General features: G+C 37.7%; 1 protein-coding gene across 1 annotated transcript in view; it reads left to right on the top strand.

Annotated features, from left to right (window-relative positions):
* OSBPL9 (oxysterol binding protein like 9) overlaps positions 1–22579 on the top strand; it is a 60072-nt gene that overhangs the window by 2590 nt on the left and 34903 nt on the right. The window contains 2 exon segments of the mRNA XM_018072097.2: positions 6891–6941; positions 11144–11222. Of these exon segments, the coding sequence (XP_017927586.2) occupies positions 6891–6941; positions 11144–11222 (130 nt within the window).

Here is a 22579-nt window from a genome sequence, read left to right as displayed (position 1 = left end):
TTGTATTTAGTCGTTTTTGGTAGTTACTTAAAATAGGCTGCAGAAAAATGCCCTTAATGTGAAATAAACATTCAAACAGAATTAGTGTGCAGTCGTATTGCACTTCTCTGGGGAAAAAAAAAAGGTTATACTTTGTCTTTTGGCAAAATGAATAAAGGGCAACCTAAGTATGTTTTGAGTACATACAGCAAAAGCAAGTGAATTCAATTAAATATCCATTTCTAATGTGATTAGAACTTTAAAGGAGCAAGGCAAAAGATTTTACATCAAGTCTAACTCGGAAAAGAAAAAAGAGAAGTTAATGTTCACACTTATTTCAGTTTTCATTCGTATATTCCTTCTTCTCTACTTACTTGTATTGCAGTAAACACTAGTAGTACTAGTAGCAAATGTTTCTCACATGCATTTATAAGCTGTTTCACAAAGGACTTTCACAATGCCAAATTGTTTGCTTTTTTCCCACTTCTTCTGTAATTCAGCTGGTTTTTGCTCTTTCAAAATAGAAATGTTCATCCTCAAATTTGCTTAAAATTACATTTGTGTGAAGGTATTTATGAATTCTATATTTCAGAGAGTATAATCTGGACTCATCCAAATGCTTTCTTTACATGTTTTTGCTCAAATAAATGATTGTGTGGTATCACTAAATGGTCACCTTTTTTAAGAGCAAAATATGAAACAAATGATGTTGTGCCATTTTGGATCAGTTGGGCCAATGGCTTGACGAATTATTTTTTTTTCCCCTCAGTAGTCTCTGATTTGTGAATTCACCAGTGTTTTCTCTTGAAGGGGTAGCAAATAAAAGTCTCCTGAAGCATTATGGATTTTCAGTGTATAGTTGGCTGCACTGACAGTACTTAACAGACGAGTCTCGAAGTGGCTCATTCCTGCCTTCTGCTGGCACAGGAGCTGTAAAGTTGTTCCATGAACTGGCTTCCAGCTGAAAAATAGCTTTGTACTGATTTATTTTTTTCAGCTGAATTTGTTCTGTCGTTTGTTTTGTGCATGTCAGTGTGAAAACGTGTGATGACATGCTGGAAGAGAGCATGAAGACAAAGAAATGGCCAGGGAGGAAGAGGGAGTTGAATGCAATTTGCTTTTTGTTTGTGTTTTCTGGCCGAAGTGCTGTCTTAAATACACATCAGCTACAGCCTTGATAACCCTTGGGAATCCTGCAGAAATAATCCAGAAAACCACTCAACGTTGAAAATCTGATTTAAATTCTTAGTTTAAGTGTACTCTTTAAATAAATATTTAAATTGTATAATAAATTGAAAGCAGAACTGGCATAGCTGTGCAAACAGTGCTAAACCCAGGGCCAGTACAGTGGAAGGTCAGTTCCTTAAAGTATTTTAAAACTTTGTGGATATTTGACATATGGTGGTATTGAAAGGAGAACTGATCAAAATGTTTTAGGCTTAAACAGCTGCCTTGCATAGTGAATGAGGGTTGCCAGAAAAAATTGTCATGCATGACAGCTCCATAGTGTGTATTCTTGAAACCAAACTGGGGAGCCTCCCATCATCTTAATGGTTCTTGCACCAATAGATGCCTAAAGAATCTATTTAAGTGCTGGTCTTTTGTTAATCATCCCATCAAACTACGTTTAAAACATATGCTGGGTGAATGCTTTCAGGAGCAAAAACTGTGTGAAAACACTCGTTAGGAAGAGTGGTTCTGGTAGTATAAAAATATTTTTCCCCCGCATGCTTTTTAAAGATTATTACTAGTTAGCAACTTTAATACTGATTGTACTGTACTTGTACTATATTGAAGAACTGCTTGTGCATTGTACAACTCAGATATTGAGGAGAGGGACTCAAATTTTGGAGAAGTTTTATGAATCTTTGGTGGTGAACTTAAAACAAACCTTGTTGACTTGATTTCATATGATGCCTCTGAAGCTGGAGTCATGGCTCAGTGCCCCTATGGTAGAGACTTACAGTTGAATGCTTTTTCTAAATACAGTTTCTCAATCAACAGCTACGTGCAAAAATCCTAAGAAAACAGGAAAAAAATACATCTGCTTTTGCACACACATTCCTTCTGAGGTCTCTGTTTTCCATTCTCAGATCAAGTGACACTTTTTTCCTGTAATAACTTGATTTGCAACATGCCCTGCAAACAGCTCAGTGAATCTATTAAAAACAGACAAAACTATATGCAAACTAGGAATAATAAAAATAATTCTGAATTTATGGGCACAGGATAAAAAACATTGATGGCTATTATGCAAAACTAAATTGAGTGCAACCCCTAGCATTTCCCATCCACACTGTAAACATATTTTGCCTATTTTGTTCAAAAGTATTTGATGGGTTAATGTTGTACTACTGGCACTCCAAACCACGTGTCATCTGTCCCCTCAAAGCCAGCCTGTTGTTGGCTCTATTAATTTGATGTAGTTGGGTGCTTGTGTAGGATCTGGGGAGTTCATGGGCACAGTGGGCAAATCAGAATTCTGAGTATAGATCATGTGCTAACAGTGGATCAGTAATAAATCTGTTCACTTACCTGCAAAATCTCATCTATTGCATATTTTTATGTTTTCTTAATTAGGTATGCAGAATAAAACCACTAGCAATGCAGAGGATCAGTCTTTGTTGTTGTTAGATTACAACTTAATTTGAGGTTTCTGCTATTTTAAAGTTCTTGATGCAGGTTGTGAATGGAGCTGAGACTAATGAGCTGAGACTAGTTGTCATGTGAGAGAGACAATTTAATGAATAAGCTTCATTTAAAATAACTAAGAATTATACAGAATGATCTCTTAATAGCAATTATAATATTTAGAAACTTGAAAAGGTCAGCCTGGTGATTAACACCTGGTCCTGTTGTTGCTATAGGCTGTTTAGTCTGTAGCTGTGCTTTTTGGGGGAGAGGCTGAAGGGAGGGTCCTATGATTGTGCTGTATCTCTTACACCTTTATTCAACTAAGGCTTCACATGTATTAGTTATAGAATTCTCTAAGCAGTTTCTGCTCTTCTGTGCCAGGACCCATAAATTGTTGCCTTCCCGATTTCATAGATACATGGCATCTGTTCATCTGTTGGGGTTGAATGAGCCCAAATGGCACCCTCAGTTATCCCTGCAGTGTTTGGGTTCCTGCTTTATGTCTGCATCCACCAAAGTCCCGGCTTTAGCTGCAGAAACAACATGGCTGTGAGATGCTGTCCCTGGGCTCAGGGAGCTCCTCCTCAGAGACTGGCGTGTGCCTTGCAGGGGAGCTGAAGGAACGGTGGGCTGGGAGCAGCCTGTAAAGTCTTTAAATTGTTGAGCTTTATTTCAGCTTGAAACATGAGGGTTGCCTTAGCATTAGATGAGAAAAACGACTATTATGGAAAGTGATCCAAATTAAAGCTTCTCTTTTAGATGTAGCTAAACCGCAAAGATCTCTGTTTATAAATACAGCTTGTTCCAGGTTCTTCATCCCTAACAGGAAATGAATGTCCCAAGTGGTTTTGCTCATCCGTGTACTTATGTTAGCGATTTCCATGACAGCACTGTGTGAGTCACAGATGCACCTCTTCAAGTTCTGTGCACTTCTGCGCAGGCAGAGCTCGTGCCTCAGGACTTTTGGAGGCAGAGGGCAGCTGGGCTTTATCTGAAACCTTAAACTTCCCATGCAACAGCTAAAACTTAAATGAAAGAAATAGTAGAATTTCCAAATAGGAAGGAAGGCTAGGGGCCTTTGGGAGTTAGGATTCTAATTTTGTTTTGGTTTGGTTTTTATAGGTAGACCCAGACATTGTTTTCATTTCTCTAAGAAGTTGTAGGTTACCTGAATTGCCTTATGCTAGATCAGTTCTGTATGTGATCAACTTCACTGTGTGGATGTAAAAGAGAAAGCAATAAAGGTCATATTATTTTGGGAGATACCTACATTCCCCCTTCAGTAATACTGTATAGCTTTGTTCATTTGTACAAATTTTTATTTGAGCTTCAGCTGAAATTTATCTCATATTGCTGTCTGATTATAGCTCGTTCAAGTCCTTTATCATCAAAATCAGTACAGTGTGTATTGAAAGTTTTTGGAAAATGTAATTTTGTCTGGTTATAAAACTGATCACTGAAAAAAGACAGCTGCATATTAAAACTTTAAATATAAAAAGAAAGTAAAATGTGGCGCTTTTTATTAGCCATTCAGAGATGTCCTTCTCCTGTATGAAATTTTATTAAATAAAATGAAATCATTCCTCAAAACAGTTATGGGATGGCTTTATTTGTCCAAGAATACTTGATGAAATATAGGACATATCGGATAACCTAATTTCAACCAAAGGGTAACAAGGGAAAGCCAAAACTTGTTTAAATTATATTTTTTATAAAATCCTAGTTTTGGAGGTGGGGAGCGAATCTAAAATGTCAGCTGAGTTCTGTTTTAAAGTCTTGTGCTGCAGCAGTCAGTGCAAGGTTTGCTGTCTGCCAGTGAGAGAATCCAGCATTTTGTGTGATGGCAGCTCTGTGCTTTAGTGCTCAGGGAATTCAGATACTGCAATGATGGGTGCTTTATTCCAATTAGGTAAAATGAATTAGATTTACCTCTTCATTATAATTGGTATTAAACATGTAAATCTTTGTCTGAAGATGGTGACATTTTAAGTATATAGGCCCACACTCTGACCTGTGATTTATCTTGTGAATCTTTTTGCAGACTGAGAACATGATCATGTTGAAACTTAATTTCCATTCCATTAAAATGTGTACAAGAAAAAGGAGGGCTTTGACTGTATCTTTTGCACTGGGTTGATAGTCAGCCTGCATGGTGGAAATGAGGGCTGTAGGGATTCTGCCTTCCCTTGCTCAAGGACAAGCTCTGGAATTCCCTGCACTTGCTTGGTTGAGGGTCTAAACCAAACCAAACTGAATGTCTCCTCTGCTGCCTTTGGTTTTCCTGCCTGTGCCCAGCACAAGGAGCTGGGAGGGCTTTGCCTGGTGTGTGTGATCCGGGCAGCCAGACCTGATCCGGTTCTTGCGGCTGCTGCAAAGTTGCAGCCTCAGTCCAGATATTTTCTTTCCTGCTAGGATTATGCCAATATTTCTTTCAGAAACCACCAGAGGGAGTGATAAGCTCTCTGAAGTGTCCTCCCATTTTAGGAGAACTCTCAAGACAGTGAATATAAAAAGTAAATGTGAACTCTAGTGAGATATACCCTGAATATACACAGTTTCTGATGGGAAATTATTGGAGAAACTTTGTTACTAGATCCTTTCTTGGATTTGAGGTTTAAAAAACCCCTCCAAGACCTTCTCTATGTACAGGTTTTTATTCAGGAAATCTAAAAATAAATTATGTATCTGCAGAATACATTATGGATGCACTGCTGGTCTTTACTTCCATTTCACTTTAACCAGCTAACCTATATTGATGTGAAAACAAGTAGATTCATACTGATGGTTTCTAACATTCAGAAGACAGCTCTGATAAATTAGAGCCTGAATTGAATGGGGGATCAGCAAAAACATTATTTGAAGCCCCGAGTGGTGTATTTTTACATTATCTTTAGTGAATAGGACTTGCTGTGACTGCTTCATGCTTTCCTTGTAGCTCTATCTCAAATATGTAGAGGATGAAGAATAATTTGTTATTGTTAAGACTCATACTTCTTGTCCTGTCTTTTTTTTTCCTACTGATGTCAACAATATTTCATTGTCTTATGGCTTCAGCGAAAATAGGTCTGGTGATAATAAAATCAGTGTATTCTCTTGATGGAATTGCTAATATACTGTTGGAAAGAAGTGGATATTTCAGAAGATGACAGCAAGAGAATCTGTTCATGACAGTGGCAGCTGTTGTTTTCCTGACTTGAAAGAATGTAGTTTGAATATCTGGATGGTAAGAGAGAAGGGGTTGTATAAGACAGGACTACCTTTTAGATGAGGCTACAATGTCAAGTAACTTATCGTTTAAAAAACGGAAACTCTGTGTGTGTGTGTGTGTGTGTGTGTAGTTAAAAAACAGCAGATGTTTTGAGTTTATCAGAAAACTGAATATTTAGGATGACCTAAATGTTTTCTTTTTCTTCTTTAGCTTAAATAGTTTGTGTGTGTGCTGCTTGGGCTTGCCCCTGTTGCCCAATAGCAATGGTTACTGACAAGTCTGCCTGAGTCAGTGGTGGGAATAGCTGAAAGTTTAAGTATCACAATTTCAAGCTAGAAGTGAGTTGGCTGTTTAGAATTCCCTCTTTGGGAGGTTGGGAGGGGTATCAGTGCTTCAAACAGATATTAAGGAAGAGATTCAGTAATTTAGCTGCAAGGTAGGTTAGTCTACAAGTTTGAGCACTGGTTATGGACATGGGAATCCTGTTTTCTGACCTGGGCTCTTACTGCTTAAATGGCTTTAAACGTAACTTTTCTAACTGTAGTAATGAAAGTGGTCTGTACTGCTAGGAAGTAGGCATAGAAACTTGCCTAAAAATGGAATTTGTATCTGCATAAAAGGGATATGAATCGGGGAAACTTTCTGACAGAGATATAATTCCATTTGTACAATTCTGCCTGCACAGCTGGATTTTCTTTTGTGGGCACTTTTCTGAGAGTAAGAGAGAAAAGAGGAAGATGTAAATCAGTATACTGCTCATTTTTAGTATTTCCCAAGTCCTTTCTTCTTCACTACTTTTTACTTTCTATATAGGTATGGACTGCATCTTATAAGTATTTCATGAAGGTATCTAGAATACTTCTTGAAGAGGGATATTGTGTTCTTATATTTTAAGGATTAGTTTTCCATACCATGGTATGTGTGAAAACTAACCTATTTTGTAACAGAAGTTGCATCTCATTTAATCAGTCAATAAAACATTATGCAAAAATCCTTTTCTCCATTGCTTTGAATAACTTTCTTCTTACTGTGTTTGTTAACCCACTGATCTGGTTTTTTTCTGTTTCAGTCGAAAGACAAAATGATGAGAGGCTCACGCCGAGGGTGTGTTAGACTCAGGGTAAGTGTTGTTTTATTCAGTACTTAATGACTTACTGTGTATAATATGTCCTAATGGAGAGAACTGCAAGGAGACTTTGAGGTTTGGGCTCTGTTCCTGACTCTGCAAAATACTGAAATAGTGACAGTATTTAAAGAAAGAAACCATAAGAGGTCAAGTGATGTGCTGCGCTAATTATGTTCTGTAATTTATATAGTGTATAGAAACCTTATACATTTTATGATATATTAAAAAACATTCTATGACAGAGTAAGATGGGTAGCATATTATGAAAAAGTTTTTGCTTGCAGTTCTCATTCCTCTGTGTGTGGAGGTATATATGTATTATATATGTATATACATATTGTTCTGTGGTACAGGAGTCCTTGTGTCTTTCTGATTTGCCTTTCTTCTCTTACTGTGTTCTCCATCCTGCCTGTTTGGACACTCCTTAGGCCTGCCAGTTGACTCTGCTGGAGCTTAGTGAAACACAGGGGGACTGGAAAGGGAAGGGACAGCACTGCTGGCAGAGTTTTTGAAATATCAGCTGGGGGTGGATACAGATTGGAGAAAAGAGGTAAAGTGATGCAGACTGGGAAAGCTGCACATTACCTGTTTGAGGCACTTAAGCTTGGGACATTTAACCTTAAGTGCTGCTGTTGTAGCTTGAATTGGTAGCACTGAAGTGAGGTGGGAATGCTGCAGTGTCTTTGCATGTGCCCAGTTTCTACCTTGTGCTCATGCACACACTGAAAATATTTCTTGCACAAGTCCTTTTCCTATAATTTTTCCCATTTCTCATAGAACCTCTGGCTCCAGAATGCAGCAGCCTTGTGAAGAGCTGATGTAAATAGGGGGAAGGAGTCAGGAGGATAATGGGTATGAATGGGAGCATTTTGAGTCTTGAAGTAAGAGAAGTCTAGGGAAGGGGCTCTCTGTCTGACCAACACTGTGATGAGTATTGCAGCAGAACTCTGCATCTTCCAGTTACTCCTTCCTTTTGTTGTTACCCCTTTCTAGTCTTTCTGTGGCCTTAATACAGGGGTATCTGCAGTCTTCTGAGACTCAGAGAATCTCTATTCAATTGGATTTCAGATTACTTTTTTTTGCACTTTCCCTTGTTCCATTTATTGGTATTTTAATTTAGTATGTCTCTAAGAGTAATGTAAGCTCAAACCATTGTCTAGAACATGACATTTCCAAAGATTCACGAGGATGTTTTTTGCCTTGGGCAGAAAAATTTGGTCTGAAAAACCATGTCTGCTTTAATAGTGCTGTGAGCCTGTCAATGTGGAGGTTGGCCTCAGCCTGCCAGTTTAGGAAATATTAAAAGTGAACAGTCTGTTCAATATTGCATGATCCATCTTTATATGTATTTAGCATGAAACAATCCCTTTATCTTCCCCCATCTGCCACTCTTCTATCACAAATTATTCTTTGGAGTTTTCTGAAGACTTACTGACTCCCCCAGCCTTTCTCTGAATATGTGTGGGGTTTGGGACTTTTTTTTGTGAGGGAGGAAGGAATCTTTCTTTTTTCTGCTTTTGTACAGCAGCTTCTCTGGCAGATGACAGTGATACTGATAGCTGAACAGATGGGTTTTTGCAGTCTGAAATTCTGTCAAAGAGGTTTTCTGTTTAGAGTAATTGTTGAGTTGTTACTGTAGGTGTGAACATAAACAAACATGTAATTTAAGCAATTTGGCTAAAATACTTCCTTTTCTCTTGAGTGGATTTTTAAAAGCTTGTTCCTCACCTTTTTGCTCTTGAAACACATATCATAGGCCTGAAGCTTCATCTTCAAATTCTGTTGACTGTCATAGTGTACTTAGAAAGATGCATTTATAGAGTGTCATCTGCACTATGCTTAAGTCCTAAAGTTTTCTGGAATATACACTTAAACTTACACTCTAGTTTTTTTTGTTCCTGTTGTCTGCACAACAGCAGAAGCATCTTCTGTGCTTTTGGCTCAGACCCTTTGCCTCAGTGTGGCAGTTGCAGTGTGTGCCCTTCATGCAGGTTTGTGCTGAGGTCACAGGCCGTGGAGAGCTCTCCTTGCTCCTCAGTTTTCTCCCACACTTAGGATGGGGCAGGACTTGGCTGTCCTAGTCTATGTTTAGCCTTACATTAGTTTTACCTGTATTCTCTGGGGAGAATATCTTGGTCGTGTTCTTGGTGTCTCACAGATTTTTGATATCTTTAGCCTGGAGAAAAGGAGGCTCAGGGGGGACCTTCCCTGAAAGGATGTTGTGGCCAGGTGAGGGTCAGTCTCTTCTGCCAGGTAACAAGTGACAGGATGAGAGGAAATGGCCTCAAGAGGAGGATTATATTGGCTATTAGGGAAAATTTCTTCATTGAAAGGGTGGTCAGCCACTGGAACAGGCTGCCCAGGGAAGTAATGGAATCACCATCTCTGGAAGTGTTCAAAAGATGTGTTGGTGTGGCACTCGCTGATATAATTTAGAGGTGAACATGGTGCTGCTGGTGCTGCTGGTTAACGGTTGGACTTGATGATCTTACAGCTCTTTTCCAACCTCAACCATTCTATAATTCTATGATACAACTGTTGAGGAAAATTATATTATACAACTTGCAGTGATCTTCAGATTTATTGCGTAGCAAAACATGTACTTAAAGTGCCAGACATTTTTTTTAGTATTGTTATGTTTAATAAAACCCAGGTGATTCTATCAAAATGAATCTAACCCATCATGTCATGTCACTGGCACACTGCATGGTTGCCAGATAGTCTCTGAATGTAATGGCTGGTCATCTGGTGGCTGTTACGTCCTAGCACTAAAAATATTCAGAATTATACTGGCTTGAGTACACTTTTTAGGGGCCTCTTTTATAGTGAACACAGAGCTGTCCATGAAAAGCCTGTATGGAAGATACTCTTGGAGAAGTTAATTGGTACATTTTTGGCTGCGGAGGGAAGAAATAAAGTAGTTTGGAGCTATCCTTTCCTGCTATATAACCTTGGATTACATATGATTGGAGCTGTTTTTAAATAGAACCTGTTCCTGCCACTCTGTCTTGTGGGGCCTGTGGTAGTCCCAGCCATGCATGAGCTGGTCCTGTTGGCCACAGTCCTCATGTAGGGGCTCTGAGGAATGTGTGTGGGTAAGATTGACTCAGATCCCTCTGTCCCCAAGTCTGGATCAAAAGAATCCTTAGATTTTGGCCAGCCTGGTGATACCTGACCCCTGCTCTGCAGCTGCTGTGTGATACCTGGCTGAGTGAAATGAAGCACTGCTTGGAATTGACTGACAGGTGCTGGTAGTACTGTTACTCACTGTTTACTCTGAGACTAAGGGCAGAATTTACCCTTTCAATATGGGCACCTTCCAGTGCTGGCTGGCTGTTTTGTGGGAGGGGGAAGGATACAACAGATCCTGATGCTCTGTCTCCTGGAGAACAAGAGAAACTGAGTAAACCCACGGGTGATTTTTGAATTAAATTTTATAATTTATTGGAATTGTCAGAGGCCTGGAATGGTTCTTTCTTCAGTGTTATCTTCTCTTGGGTGAAACTGTTATTTATTAAATGTTGGGGGGGGGGGGAATGAAGATGTGGTTAGATTTGTAAATAGCTAAGCACAGATGGCCTTTAACTCTGTAATTTATTTGCATTTCCTTCTAATAATTCATGAAGAATTAGAAGACAGAGCTAGTTGATTTTGATATATCCTGATTACTTACTGTTAATATTTACTTAGGGACTGAAAATTAGATCATGCAGTGTACCAGTGACATGACATGATGGACCAAATTCATTCTGCTAGAATGATTTATTTTTTATTACAGAGTGGCAGATAAAATCAGGTCAAGAGCTTCTTTTTGTAGAGTATCTATGAATTACTATTTTTATACATGGAAAGTATATATAAAATATTGTTCCTCACTCTTCTTTAAAATGTAAGTTGAAATGTAGTAGAGAGCTGCTGCAGCATAAAACCACCTCCATTACAAAAGTAAAAGATGCATATTATTATCCAGAAAATAAGCTTTACGACCCTTTACTGTTTTTTTTCTGCAACTAAAATTTTATTATCTTAAAGAACTGACTGCATCCTCTGACTAAACAGAGAATCTTTCTGCTCTTTACTGTCTTCGGTTGGCTTCTAATTTGTCAAAGCTTTTTAAATTCCAGTGGTGTAGTGATAGAGTGTGTGCTGCTGATGTCACTGCTTGCCTTATCAGGATTGTGTTCTTTGTTTCACAGGGAGCTGTGATTGGTATAGACGATGAGGACGACAGCACCTTCACAATAACTGTTGATCAGAAAACCTTCCATTTTCAGGGTGAGCTGAAAGAAGAGATTGTGTTTTTTTTTTCTTATAATAGATTCCACTTGCATTTGATGGATGATTTTAAATGTTTGGCAACAGAACAGCATGAATGAGCACAGTGAGAACATTCTGGATCCAGGGGTGCTGCAGGTTAGGCAGGGATTTGCATCTGCAGTGGATACATATGTGCTAGAAAGAGACTGTAGCTCTGGCAGGATTTAGAGATTAATAATGTAAAGAATAAATCACTCAAGGGGAGGAAGTAATGTGCTTCTGATTATGGGTTTCGCTTACAAAACATTTCTGATCTTCGTTATCAAGATACAATTATGCATTTCTGTATGAAGAGAATCAAGACTGGTCTGAAGGTTGCAATTTGTATCCAAATAGAACTTAATGCTCGCTTACGAGGAGACTAGAGGCAACATTTGGCTTAACGGTGGAGCTTTGCTTCAAGATTTACCAGCTTGCATTCATTTCATCTACATTTCTGTGTCTTGTCTGCCAGTCACCATTTCTCTGCTATTATCCTTTTATTCACATTTCCTAACACCAATGCCATCTGCCACTGCTATGTTTCGTCATTGCATGCTATGGCTCACCGGTAGAAAGGGTAAGGTCCTGTATAATTGTTATGTACTCCTTAAATTATTGTATCTGCAGCAGTAGGGCAAATATTGTGCTAATATTGACTAGAGAACTTCTGCCTTCTGAATGTTAAAATCCTGGGGAAGTGTGATGAAAATATTTTGCAACTAACATTTGTTAGTCCTTTTTGCTTTTCCTCTAAAATGTAGTGACTAAATCATTTAATTGCTTTGCATGGAGCCGAAAATTGTAAATATCCAAGAGGTACATTTGCATTTAAACAGTCATATTAAATATATATATATATATAAATTGAATCAATTCTATAACTTGGGTTGTACTGTATATATTTTTAAATCAGTGCTTTGCAAATGGGAGTTGTCATTAATACTGTTGTTTTTTGTGAGACTGTTTCTAATGATAAATATTAATTGTACACCATATCGTCACTGGCTTCTGTATTCCTTGTGCTACAGTTCTTCCTAAATGCTGCTGCTGTCTGGCTTTTCACTGCATTAAGCCTCATAAACATACCTTCATAATGCTGAGCTCACAGTAATACTTCAATCTACTGTTCCCAAGGATAGCTGATAAAATGCAAGCTAATTGCTAATGCAGTAATGGAATGCTGTACTAGTGCAGTCTTTCAGTACTGTGAAGCTAAATACTGCTGAATATTTGAGAACTTGATACAGGTAAATCTAGAAATCTCTCCTCTTTAGTTACTAAGATAGACCTTTTTTAATAGATCTCATTTGTTTTATGCTATATTCTCCTTTGGGTGATCAGATGTCTTAAAACTGATAGTATATGATACAAGTAATGTTCCACTCTCAATAATATTGATAATTTTTGAACACCAGTTTTGTCACATAACATCTTGTGCTTTATAATCTCAATTTCTCTGCATTTCCTAGGATCTCTGTATGCTCTTTTAATGTACAGCTAAGATCTTGTACACTGTTTTCTGTATTATGCTTTTTCTGTTAGCATATTATGAAGGTAACGTTGCTGATATCCAGGAAATTGTAATGCTACAAGCAAAGTGTTAACATATGTGGCTTTATTGTAAAAAATGTAAAAAGACAGGTAAGATATTAGTGCTGAGATATTTCAGTGTAAAAAAGCTCAGCAGAACTATATCTGTAGTTCTTACAGCCACTCTAAATGTATTCTCACCTCATGCAACCCTTATGTCATATTTATAGAAAACATTTTTTCATTATATTAAATTAATTCAGTGTTACACAGGCTTATATAGGATAGATTCTGGGAATAATTCAAGAAAACATACAGTATTCCTAACAATTTCTTTCTAAGATTTTTTATACCTGATCCAGATAGAACGTTTCTTCTGCAGGATAGTCATAGCTATAAATACATTCACCCTTTACAAAAGAAGTCTTCTACAAGAGAAGACTGCTGCAGAAATGGCAACTTTTTTAAAGATACAGTCACTTCTTTCTTCCTTACTACCTCCTTCATTCTCAAAGTCAGCCAGGGATCCAAACAACCTGGAGCCTCCCTGGGAAAAAAACAGAACTTTAAAAAAACACGATTTCAAAGATTTGCAGATCTGTATCTAAGTTAGGGTCCCATCTGCAGTAGAACATTTTTTCTTTCAGGCTCCAAAAGAAAACTGTTTACATTCACTCAGACTTTAAGTACTGATTGGTAAAATTTTGCTGGTAGGCAGTGATAGAATTTGAATTTGGGAAAAGAAGGAAAACCTTAGTACTGGATTAATTGATTATATCTTAATGTGCACATCTGACTTAACACTCTAGAGCTGTAAGTAATGAGGTGAAGGGCAAATAAGTCATTTAAAGTGTCTGATCAACTTCTCACATGGATGTTGATCCCATATGTGTATGCGTGTAACTGAATTTTCAAAGTGCTAAATCTCCAGCATCTCCCACTAAGATTTGCCTGTCACTGGATAATGATAAATTTTGAGTCTTGCTTGTGTATAGTTCATATTTTATTGCTGCCTGTGAGAGTCTTCCTCTCTTCTGTTCTCAACTGTGCTTCCTAGTGGCCACCCCTGTACTGAACATTGGTAAAAATTAAGAACTTTTTATTACAAATACAGTGTAAGTTTTGAATGATGATGGGTACATCCCAAATGGGATCCATATATTTATTACCTGGTTATAAAGGAAAAAAGTGAATTGAATAGATATTGGCAGTAAAACAAACAGCATGTTTTGGTTTTACTGTCAGCTTAACTTTAGCTCTGCCAGAGTGCCCAGCAGATTTTTTTCCCCTTTATGTTATTGTTATGGACAGCTGTATTGATACCTGTACACACTGGAGGGTGAGTGGAGGCAGAATGACCTCAGAAATTTTAAAAGGTATTTAAAAGTTATGTATTTTATCTCCTGATTGGTCCTCCTTTGGTCATGCTATATATCCAGTTTCATGGTTTGCTTGTCAGGCTTCTGAATTAGGCAGATCTCAAAGCATTCCCTTGTTGGTTTGTTCAGTTAGATGCAAAAATCCATTCAAGTTGCTATAAGACATTTGGGATAATGCTCTTAGTTTAATTTACCTTCCTGTCAGAAGCTCTTTCTTGATAATATATTTTTCCTTGCTGTAGTACATGTTCAATAACCTTCAAACACTGTGGGGAGTTTGTTTGGTTTTGTTTTTCTTTTAACATCTTCATATCATCACCAGACTATAAGCTCTTTCCATTTGGAAATGCAGCTCTTATCTCCTTCATATCACTTAGCTGTTCCTTCTGCTCACTGGGATGCTTGTGGCTTAAATTCAAGAGTGGGAACATGATGTTCAAGAGAGTCCAGCAAGGTTATTGTTGTATTTCTTCCTGATGTTTGATTTGCTGTCTAACCTGAAGCCATAATAGCTTTTATTTGGACTGAAATCCTACACTAAATGCACACTGTGTGCAGGAAAAAGGAATTCAGATTTTTTAACTCCTACCTGAAAAACCCAGCTCTTATTTTTACAGCCTGCAGTACAGTTCCTTGGAAGGCGAATCAGTTTTGTCTCCTACTTTGTGTAATAAAGGACTGAAAGATTGGAAGCAGTCCAGTGCATTGATCTGAGATGATTTTGCTTTAGCTTTTGTCTTTCCTTTCCTATGCCTGCCACAAAAGTATCTGAGAAATGAAGCATGAATGTTGCTGTGCAACTTATTCTCCTGTTACATGAAAGCTGTCAGCTGCTAAAGGTAGATTTCACCTTCTTTCCCATCCTTCCCCAGTTTTTAGCTTGATTTATGTCTGCCTACCATCCCAGCTGAGGAAAAAGGGAGATGTGCACAGCAAGAGGCCTTAATGTTACAAAAGCAGGGAATTTTTGTTAATGTGGGAGACAGTTATTATTAAGGATATACTGAGGTCCACAAAGGGTTTAGTTGCTGAGCTGTATCAGAATTTGAGATTTTAAGTGTTTGTATTAAGTATCAAAATTAATTATAGTGGTTCTATACCTGTGTTTCCCCACTACTTGGGAAAATAGTCAATATTTATAGTCTTCTACAAAACCTTGACATTGTCCACCAAATAGACAACAGGAAACTGGTTGCCCTTGTGGTATGAAGAGACACTTTAGTCTATCACATTACCCAATTTAAATAACGATTCATAAATTGCAACCTTTTCCCAAAAAAGGTTTTGAGAACTTTTTAATCTGATATTAAATGCCTACATTGCAAAAAAATGCCTAGTGAGAGATTTTGGTGTGAAATCCTGGTCTGTGCTGGTTTCCTCAGTGATGTTTAGTGCTGTGACTGCATCGTTTGTCCTAAGCTAATGTTTGCAGGGTCCTTTAGGGTTCTGGTGATGCTGCAACAGTGAATTCCCCTATGCTATGCTCAACTGTGCTTTTATATTGCAGAGGAGGATGAGCAGCTATGCTGAGTAAAGCTTCCAGCCTTCTCTTCATACATGTAACACCAGAGCTGAGCTACCTGTCCTCCTCCTTTTACCTGACCAGGGCTGGAATGTACAAAGTTCTGGGCTGCACAAAGTTCTGGGCCTCATCTCATCCTCCACTGACTGGCAATACTGCAAAAATAGAGCTTTTGCAGTGATTTTTCTGTCCTTCCCTCTCTCTTCCATCTACCCTCTTTTTGCTATTGATGTATTACACTGATACTTTGAGCAGTTGGAACTTGTGACCAGAGCACAGAGAGCGGTGCATGGTTGTGCTTTTCCTGCTTCACACAGCTCCTTCTTGCACCTGCAGCATCCTGTATTGTAATTGTCTATACTCATCCCTAGAGTTTCCCATTTTTAATGGGACTCTCTGCACTCAGTTGTTGTGGTCATACACAAACACTTCTTGGATTTCCATTTCTTGAGGTTGAAGTTGCAGATTTCAAAATGTATGTTAAACTTCAAAGTAGCAAAGAAATAATACCTTGAAACAGTGTCTGTGTGAGGCATCCATTTGTTTTCTCTTTTCCTTCCTCTGGAAGAAAGAGTATATTTATTGCTTGTTACTTTTGGCATCAGTATGAGTCTGTTATCTCAGTATCTATTGGCAACTATTTTGGAAGGAGAGAAACAGTTAGAAAAGGTCTCACTCTAAGGAGGGGAGGGATACTGAATGATTAAACACTCATTTCCTTCCGTGTTAACGTGACATTCCAAGTAGTAATAAACTTGAGTTTAACCTGTTAAATTGAGAGCTATTTTGTTGGCTAAGAAAATAGCTATATTTTTCTTTTTCTATTTCAATTTTTTTAGTTCAAACCAAAATATGGTTTCTACCTCACATTAGTAGCTTTTGAGCTCTATCAATGTGATCTGCAATGGAAGAAGTTCTTTACTGTGAGGATGGTAGGCACTGGAACATGTTGCCCAGAGAAACTGTGGCTGCCCCATCCCTGGAATGTTCAAGGCCAGGTTGGACAGGGCTCTGAGCAACCTGGGATAGTGGAAGGTGTCCCTGCCCATGGCAGGGGGTTGGAATGATATGATCTTTAAGGTCCCTTCCAACCCAGGCCATTCTGTGGTTCTATGATTGATTTTAAATGCAAACATACCTTAAAAGCCATTTTCACTGAATATACCATATGAAATATTATTTAGTGTTACTATTATTAATATTTAAATATTATTCTCTAGTGAAAAAACAGATACTTTCAGATTGTCCTACGTTGAGAATTGTTTAATTACAAACTTACACATTGTGCATGAATTTCCAGAGAGAACTAATAGCAACTTGACTGTGTATTTCCTTTGTCACACAAAAGGTATGCAAACATACCTTTCCACCCAAAGGTACATTTATGGGTTGATTATAAAGCTTACTAAAAAATCTTTTGAGCTTAGGTAACAGTGAAAGAGCAGTTCAGTTGGTTTCTTGAGATCACAGATTAATCTTACTAATGCATTGTACATGGGAGACCTTTGGATGCTTTTATTTTGGGCAAATCTAATGACATCGTGTCTTGTGGCTGCACAGGAGTCTTCTGTAGGGACAGGGAGATCAGGCCAGTCAGACACCTGCAGAACAAAAGAAGGTTGATTTATATGTGTGGGTGGAGAATGGCATCAGGAGGAGAATAATGATTGTGACAACTCCAAAACTGTGGTATAGAGGAAATAAGGTTCAACTTACTGACAGATGTGGGAGCTGCATGTGTTAGAAGGGTATTTGTAAGCAATGAAATTAGTGTTTTGGTAGGCTTGTATGAAATGCTGCTTCATCTTGCATGTTTTTCTATGGTTTGAAAGCCCTTTCAGTGACTTTAAAAAGCAATTTATTTAGTCATGGAACAGTCCTTTGATGTGTGACTTTTCCACCTCATTGAGCACTACTGATAAAATCTCCCACCAATGAGACTGGTGGCAAAAATCCTATTGATCTCAGTATAGCCAGAATTTCATCTCTATCATCTGGTTATTTGTGTGTAAAGATACTACATTAGTTCTGCATTTGGCTGAGAAAATAGAGGAATTTTGCATACAAATCAGTGGAAGTTTTTTCAGAATGAAGGCTGCATAATTGACTCTATTGACTCTGGGCGTAATAGACTTTTCTTACTGAGTTCTGCCTGTAAGTAGGTCACAGTGAATGAAAATAAAATATGCATTTCATTTTTTGACAGTGTGATGTATTTGTAAGTAATCTAGTGATTTTTTTTTTACTAGTTCTTGAGGTTTTTCTTTCATCCCAATGCCCGTGTAGATGAACACAAAAAAAATAAGCACCAGTATGCTGATTCTGAGGTGATATGTTTTGTGTATTCTGTCTTCCAAGTACTGCTGTGCATGACCTAGAAATGCTGGTGGGAAATGCTGTATCGTGGAGCAGAGTCGTTTAACTTGTTTATATCTAATCTTTGGATGCCATCAAAGCTTAGGCTGGAAAAAGTAATCTGTTTTATGCTGTACTTTAACATTTGGTATACGTTATATAAACACATATAATCTCTACACAACAAAGTAAATATTATAGGAACTCCAAATTACAAAATTTATTCTCTATTTGGGAAATTAATAGAGGCAGAGAGCATTTAACGTAGTTGCATTTCATTTGCCTTCTTATCCTCATAGAATAGAACCTTTTACAATCCCTGCCATATCTGACATTGCAGTTTGGGAAAATCAGAGATAAAGGGCTATTTTGTAAAACAAAAGGGAGTTTTAAAGCACGATTTTTCTGAATTGCAGAAATTCCTCAGTAGAAGCAGTGATTCTTGGTTTTAGTATTTTTTTTCACTCTGTGATTTTCTCTTTGGTCAAATAATTGCTTTTCTTTCTTTGTAACACCTCTAGGAAACAGTTTGGAATTTTTTTAGTATAAAATGAATGTTAAAATATCTTTTGAATAAGCTCAACCAGACAGATCACAAAAAAAGGCACATCTTTAAAAATATTGTTACCAAACTCACTGTAATGCTATGACATGCTTTTCAAGTGTGTTTCACTGAATTAGTTATAAATAGGACTGTGATCATGTTAAGTACCCCGTGGTTGTCTCTGATGTGCCTGAGATGTCACAGTAAATTATACAGGTGCCTTTCAAAGGATGCACCACAGACGCAGAGGAGTGAGGGGTTAAGCTTATGGAACAAACTGTAATCTAGCTCATAAATACTAATTCTATTGAAAAAAAAGTAAAAATAGCTTAACTGACCTAATCACAGTAAATTTGCAATGTTTCAGCCACTAATGATTCCAGTCCCTTGCATATAGCAGTGATTATGCAGCTCTGTGTGGATTTAGCTTGTTCCACATGCAAATGTTCACTGCTAAATTGCAGTAAAAACTGAATTAATAATTCTGGCACTTAAAAAAGAGAAAAGCACAGGTAGTGCTAGTGTCCTCTCAACTGCAGATATAGCATTGCTATTTTTGTGGATAGTTGATGCCCTAGTACAACTTGAATTTCAGCTGACCAGATAATTCTTGCATTAACCCTTGAGACTAAGAACCACAATGAATATTCATGTAGTGCAGTGGGCTCCTTTGTTTAATTTCTAATTAGCATTAAAAACATTAATCACTTATAAACAGCTGAACTAGCACTTATATGTTTTTAAGTGCTAGCTATTTCCTCACATAGATGTCTCAGTGTTTCTTATTTGTCTTTTGTCACACTCTTATTCTAGAGTCAGCCTGGGGAAAAGCAACTTGTTTCTCTCTCTTGCCCCCTGCCCTTCTTTTCTTTCTAAAAATTTTGTGCCAGGAGAGACCAGATATCATTCCTCCATTTTTTAATAAGCACAGATACTAGTGTAATTCTTTGGAGTAGATAATAATTGGCTTATCCTAAATATGTTCTTGTCCCCTACCTGCTGAAGAAAGCCTCCAGCATTTGCAGATGCAGAGTGGATATTTTGTTGTGTGCAGCACTAACTTTTTACCTGAAAATATATTAGAGCTTTTTCTTTGGCCAAAGTTGCCTTCTTTAAATGAAAACCAGCTTGCATATCTAGCTTTCCCTACAGATGGGTGGATAATGATCTCTGACCATTGTGTGTAGATTTTTCCCATAAATTGTTTCTGAGTGTGTTGGCTAATCTCTTTTTTGAATGTCCATTGATTTTTTTTTTCATCAGTGATCTTTTGGCAGCTGTTCAGTTCTAAATTGCTTTTACCATTAGGGAGCTTTTACTTGCACCTAATCTCACAGCAGCCATTTTGATTAGATTTAATATAACTTTTCTTGCAGCTCGCTTTACTAAAAACTGCATCCTACTGTTTTCTCCGTGGTTTCTTAAAAGATTCTATGGAGGAGAGCCAGGAGGATCTGCTGTTGATGATAGATGGTCTGAAAGTTAATCCAGTGTTCTGTACAGAGAGCGCTTAAAAGGTTCTGATGCTGTGTGTTTTCTGTGCAGTAAGCAGTCTTCTTGTGGCAGTGTTCCTGGATTTATCGTGGCCTGAGTAGCAGGATTGATGAGATTCATGTTCTCCCTAAGGATTGATCATGCTATGCCAGAGGTTTGCAATGTCTAGTATATGAGGAAAAAATACAGCTTTTCTCCTTCTGCTGAGCCCTGGTAGAAAGAGCTATAAAGGGGTCATTAGAGGAATAGAAGCTTCAAAAATGTAGTTTATTTATGAGCATGGGAAAGTCAGTTCCGTGTTTGAGCCGTAGGGATTGGTTGGTTTGTAGGTCTCCCCTGGTGCTGTGAGGCCTCTCTGTTCTGCTGCGGGTTCAGATACAAGTCATGATGTGATAACCTTTATTAATGGGCTACTGTATATTGAGATTAGTATTTAGCTAATACAGTGACCTCTTTTTGCTGCCAGTATGGAAGATCACAGGAATTCTGCTGCAATACAAGGATTAATTCACTGGTCTGCAGCTTAATTGTTTCTTTTTTAGTTTCAATAATCATGGGAAAAAAACCTTTAACATGAGATTTTTGTATCCTGTGAGTTACTTAGGAGCTCCTTGGTACCCCAGTTCTCCAGTAAGATTAAAAAAAAACCACCACAGAAAAACAGAAAAACAAACAGAAAACACAACCAAGAAACCTTACACACACTGAAATATGTTAACCACTGTCATACATCTCAAATACTGATAGATACAGGTAACTATATATGTTATATATGTATTGACTGATATAAGATGCATCAACTTAATTAATATGTCTGGCAGGACTAAGCAAAGGGGCCTGTTCTTGATTAGCAGAACCAAAGAAGCTAATAAGCATTAAAATTGATTCTAATTGACTAATTCAGTAATTGAAATTAAAGAGTAAGATATACTGTGCAAAAAGAGCAGGGTGTTTGTGTGTGCATGTGTGTACATAATGAGAAAAAAAATTAAAATTGTAATTTGCACATTGTAGGATGTATTTGGGCTAATGCAGTCACTGGGCAAGGTTCACGGGGCCTCTGTCCCTCCCTCCTGTCTGCTTTCACTGCATAATACACTTGTCCTCAGCACCTACTTCAGCTTCTCAATTAAAGTACAGATCACTAGTGGGTAGAACCCCGTAAATTAGAAGTTATCTCTAGTGAGCTTTTGAGAGTATTACAGATGGCAAATCCAGCTTTTTAATACTTGCTGCAGTCCCTGCAGAAAAGTTATTCACCTGCTGTTCTAAGTAGCATTTAATTACTTTAACTTCTTCCTGCAGACTTCCTCTGTGCATCTGAAAGCACTTTGGGAAGCCACTTTCCTTTATGTCTAGTTTTAATTTGTGCAGGTTAATGGTATTGTTACCAGAATACCTGTGGCAATTGATCGTGCTTTACTATTTTAAAAGAACAATAAGTAGGGATTGACTGGGAAAACGTGTATTTTTAGGAAAAAAAAAACCCTAGACAAGTTTCAAACTTTTACTTTTACTTTGTATGTACTGGAAGTTTTGACCCACTGCTTTGTGAGGCCACCTCATTGGTTAGGCTTGGACTAAATTTCTGTATTAAAAAGACATTCTTACCTATCTCTCACATACATTGTCAATTCTTTCCTGATGGTTTTGTTAACTTGGAATAATTAGTGTATATATACTGAAGTAAACACAATGCACTGTGTTTATCTTGATACTGTTTTCTTTGGGGAATGTAGAAAAATCTGCATGTTTTGAAGACCTGTGGTCTCAAACCTGGATAGGTTTGAGCTGCAGATTCCAAAGAATAAAAGCAGTGGAAACATAAGAGTGAGAAAGGGAACATTGAAACAAAGCATTTTGAACTGGAGAGTACATTTCAGTATAACCTAAAAATATTTCCTCTGAACTCCTTAACAAATAAGTCTGATAGGAATCTCAGCCCTCTGATTCATAATAGGGGCTAGCTCACTTAAGCTTTCCTTGCTTTTAACAGGCTTCCTGTTTCTTTTAAATACCATTTGAATGAGGAACTAGAAACAATTGTCAATAACTATTCTAAATCCATATATAGGCCAGTTTGTTTACAGTCTATTTAATGCCTGTGGAATTTTCTCTTCGTTCTTTACCTGGAGTCCACTGACTCTCTGCTCCTGTGTTTTTTAAACATTCTTAGAGCACAGCAAGGAACTCTTTCAAAGTAGTGAAGTGAAGGTGGTGTGTCTGTACAGGAGGTAGGGGTGAAGAAAAGAGGTATCTGGGTAAAAAAAAAGTGATGATAGTCCTTAGTCTGTTTCAATCTGTTCTTCATCTTGCTCCTCCAGCTCCTCTTCTCTTTTGTGCCCCCAGTCCTGTAATCCCCCTTTAATCATCACTTAATATATTGCTTTCTTAATTATCACTGTCTGAAACTGAGAATCATAATACTCTTTTATATATATAATATATGCTGACTTGGGTTCTTAATTAAAACTGTCTGGTGGTCTATTGCAGAAGTATGAAAATGTTC

This window comes from Manacus vitellinus, unplaced genomic scaffold, assembly GCF_001715985.3.
Source record: "Manacus vitellinus isolate BGI_N305 unplaced genomic scaffold, ASM171598v3 scaffold_21_pilon, whole genome shotgun sequence".
Classification (NCBI taxonomy): Eukaryota; Metazoa; Chordata; class Aves; order Passeriformes; family Pipridae; genus Manacus; species Manacus vitellinus.
The sequence above is the reverse complement of the archived record's forward strand: the minus strand, read 5'-3'. Positions and strand labels throughout refer to the sequence as shown.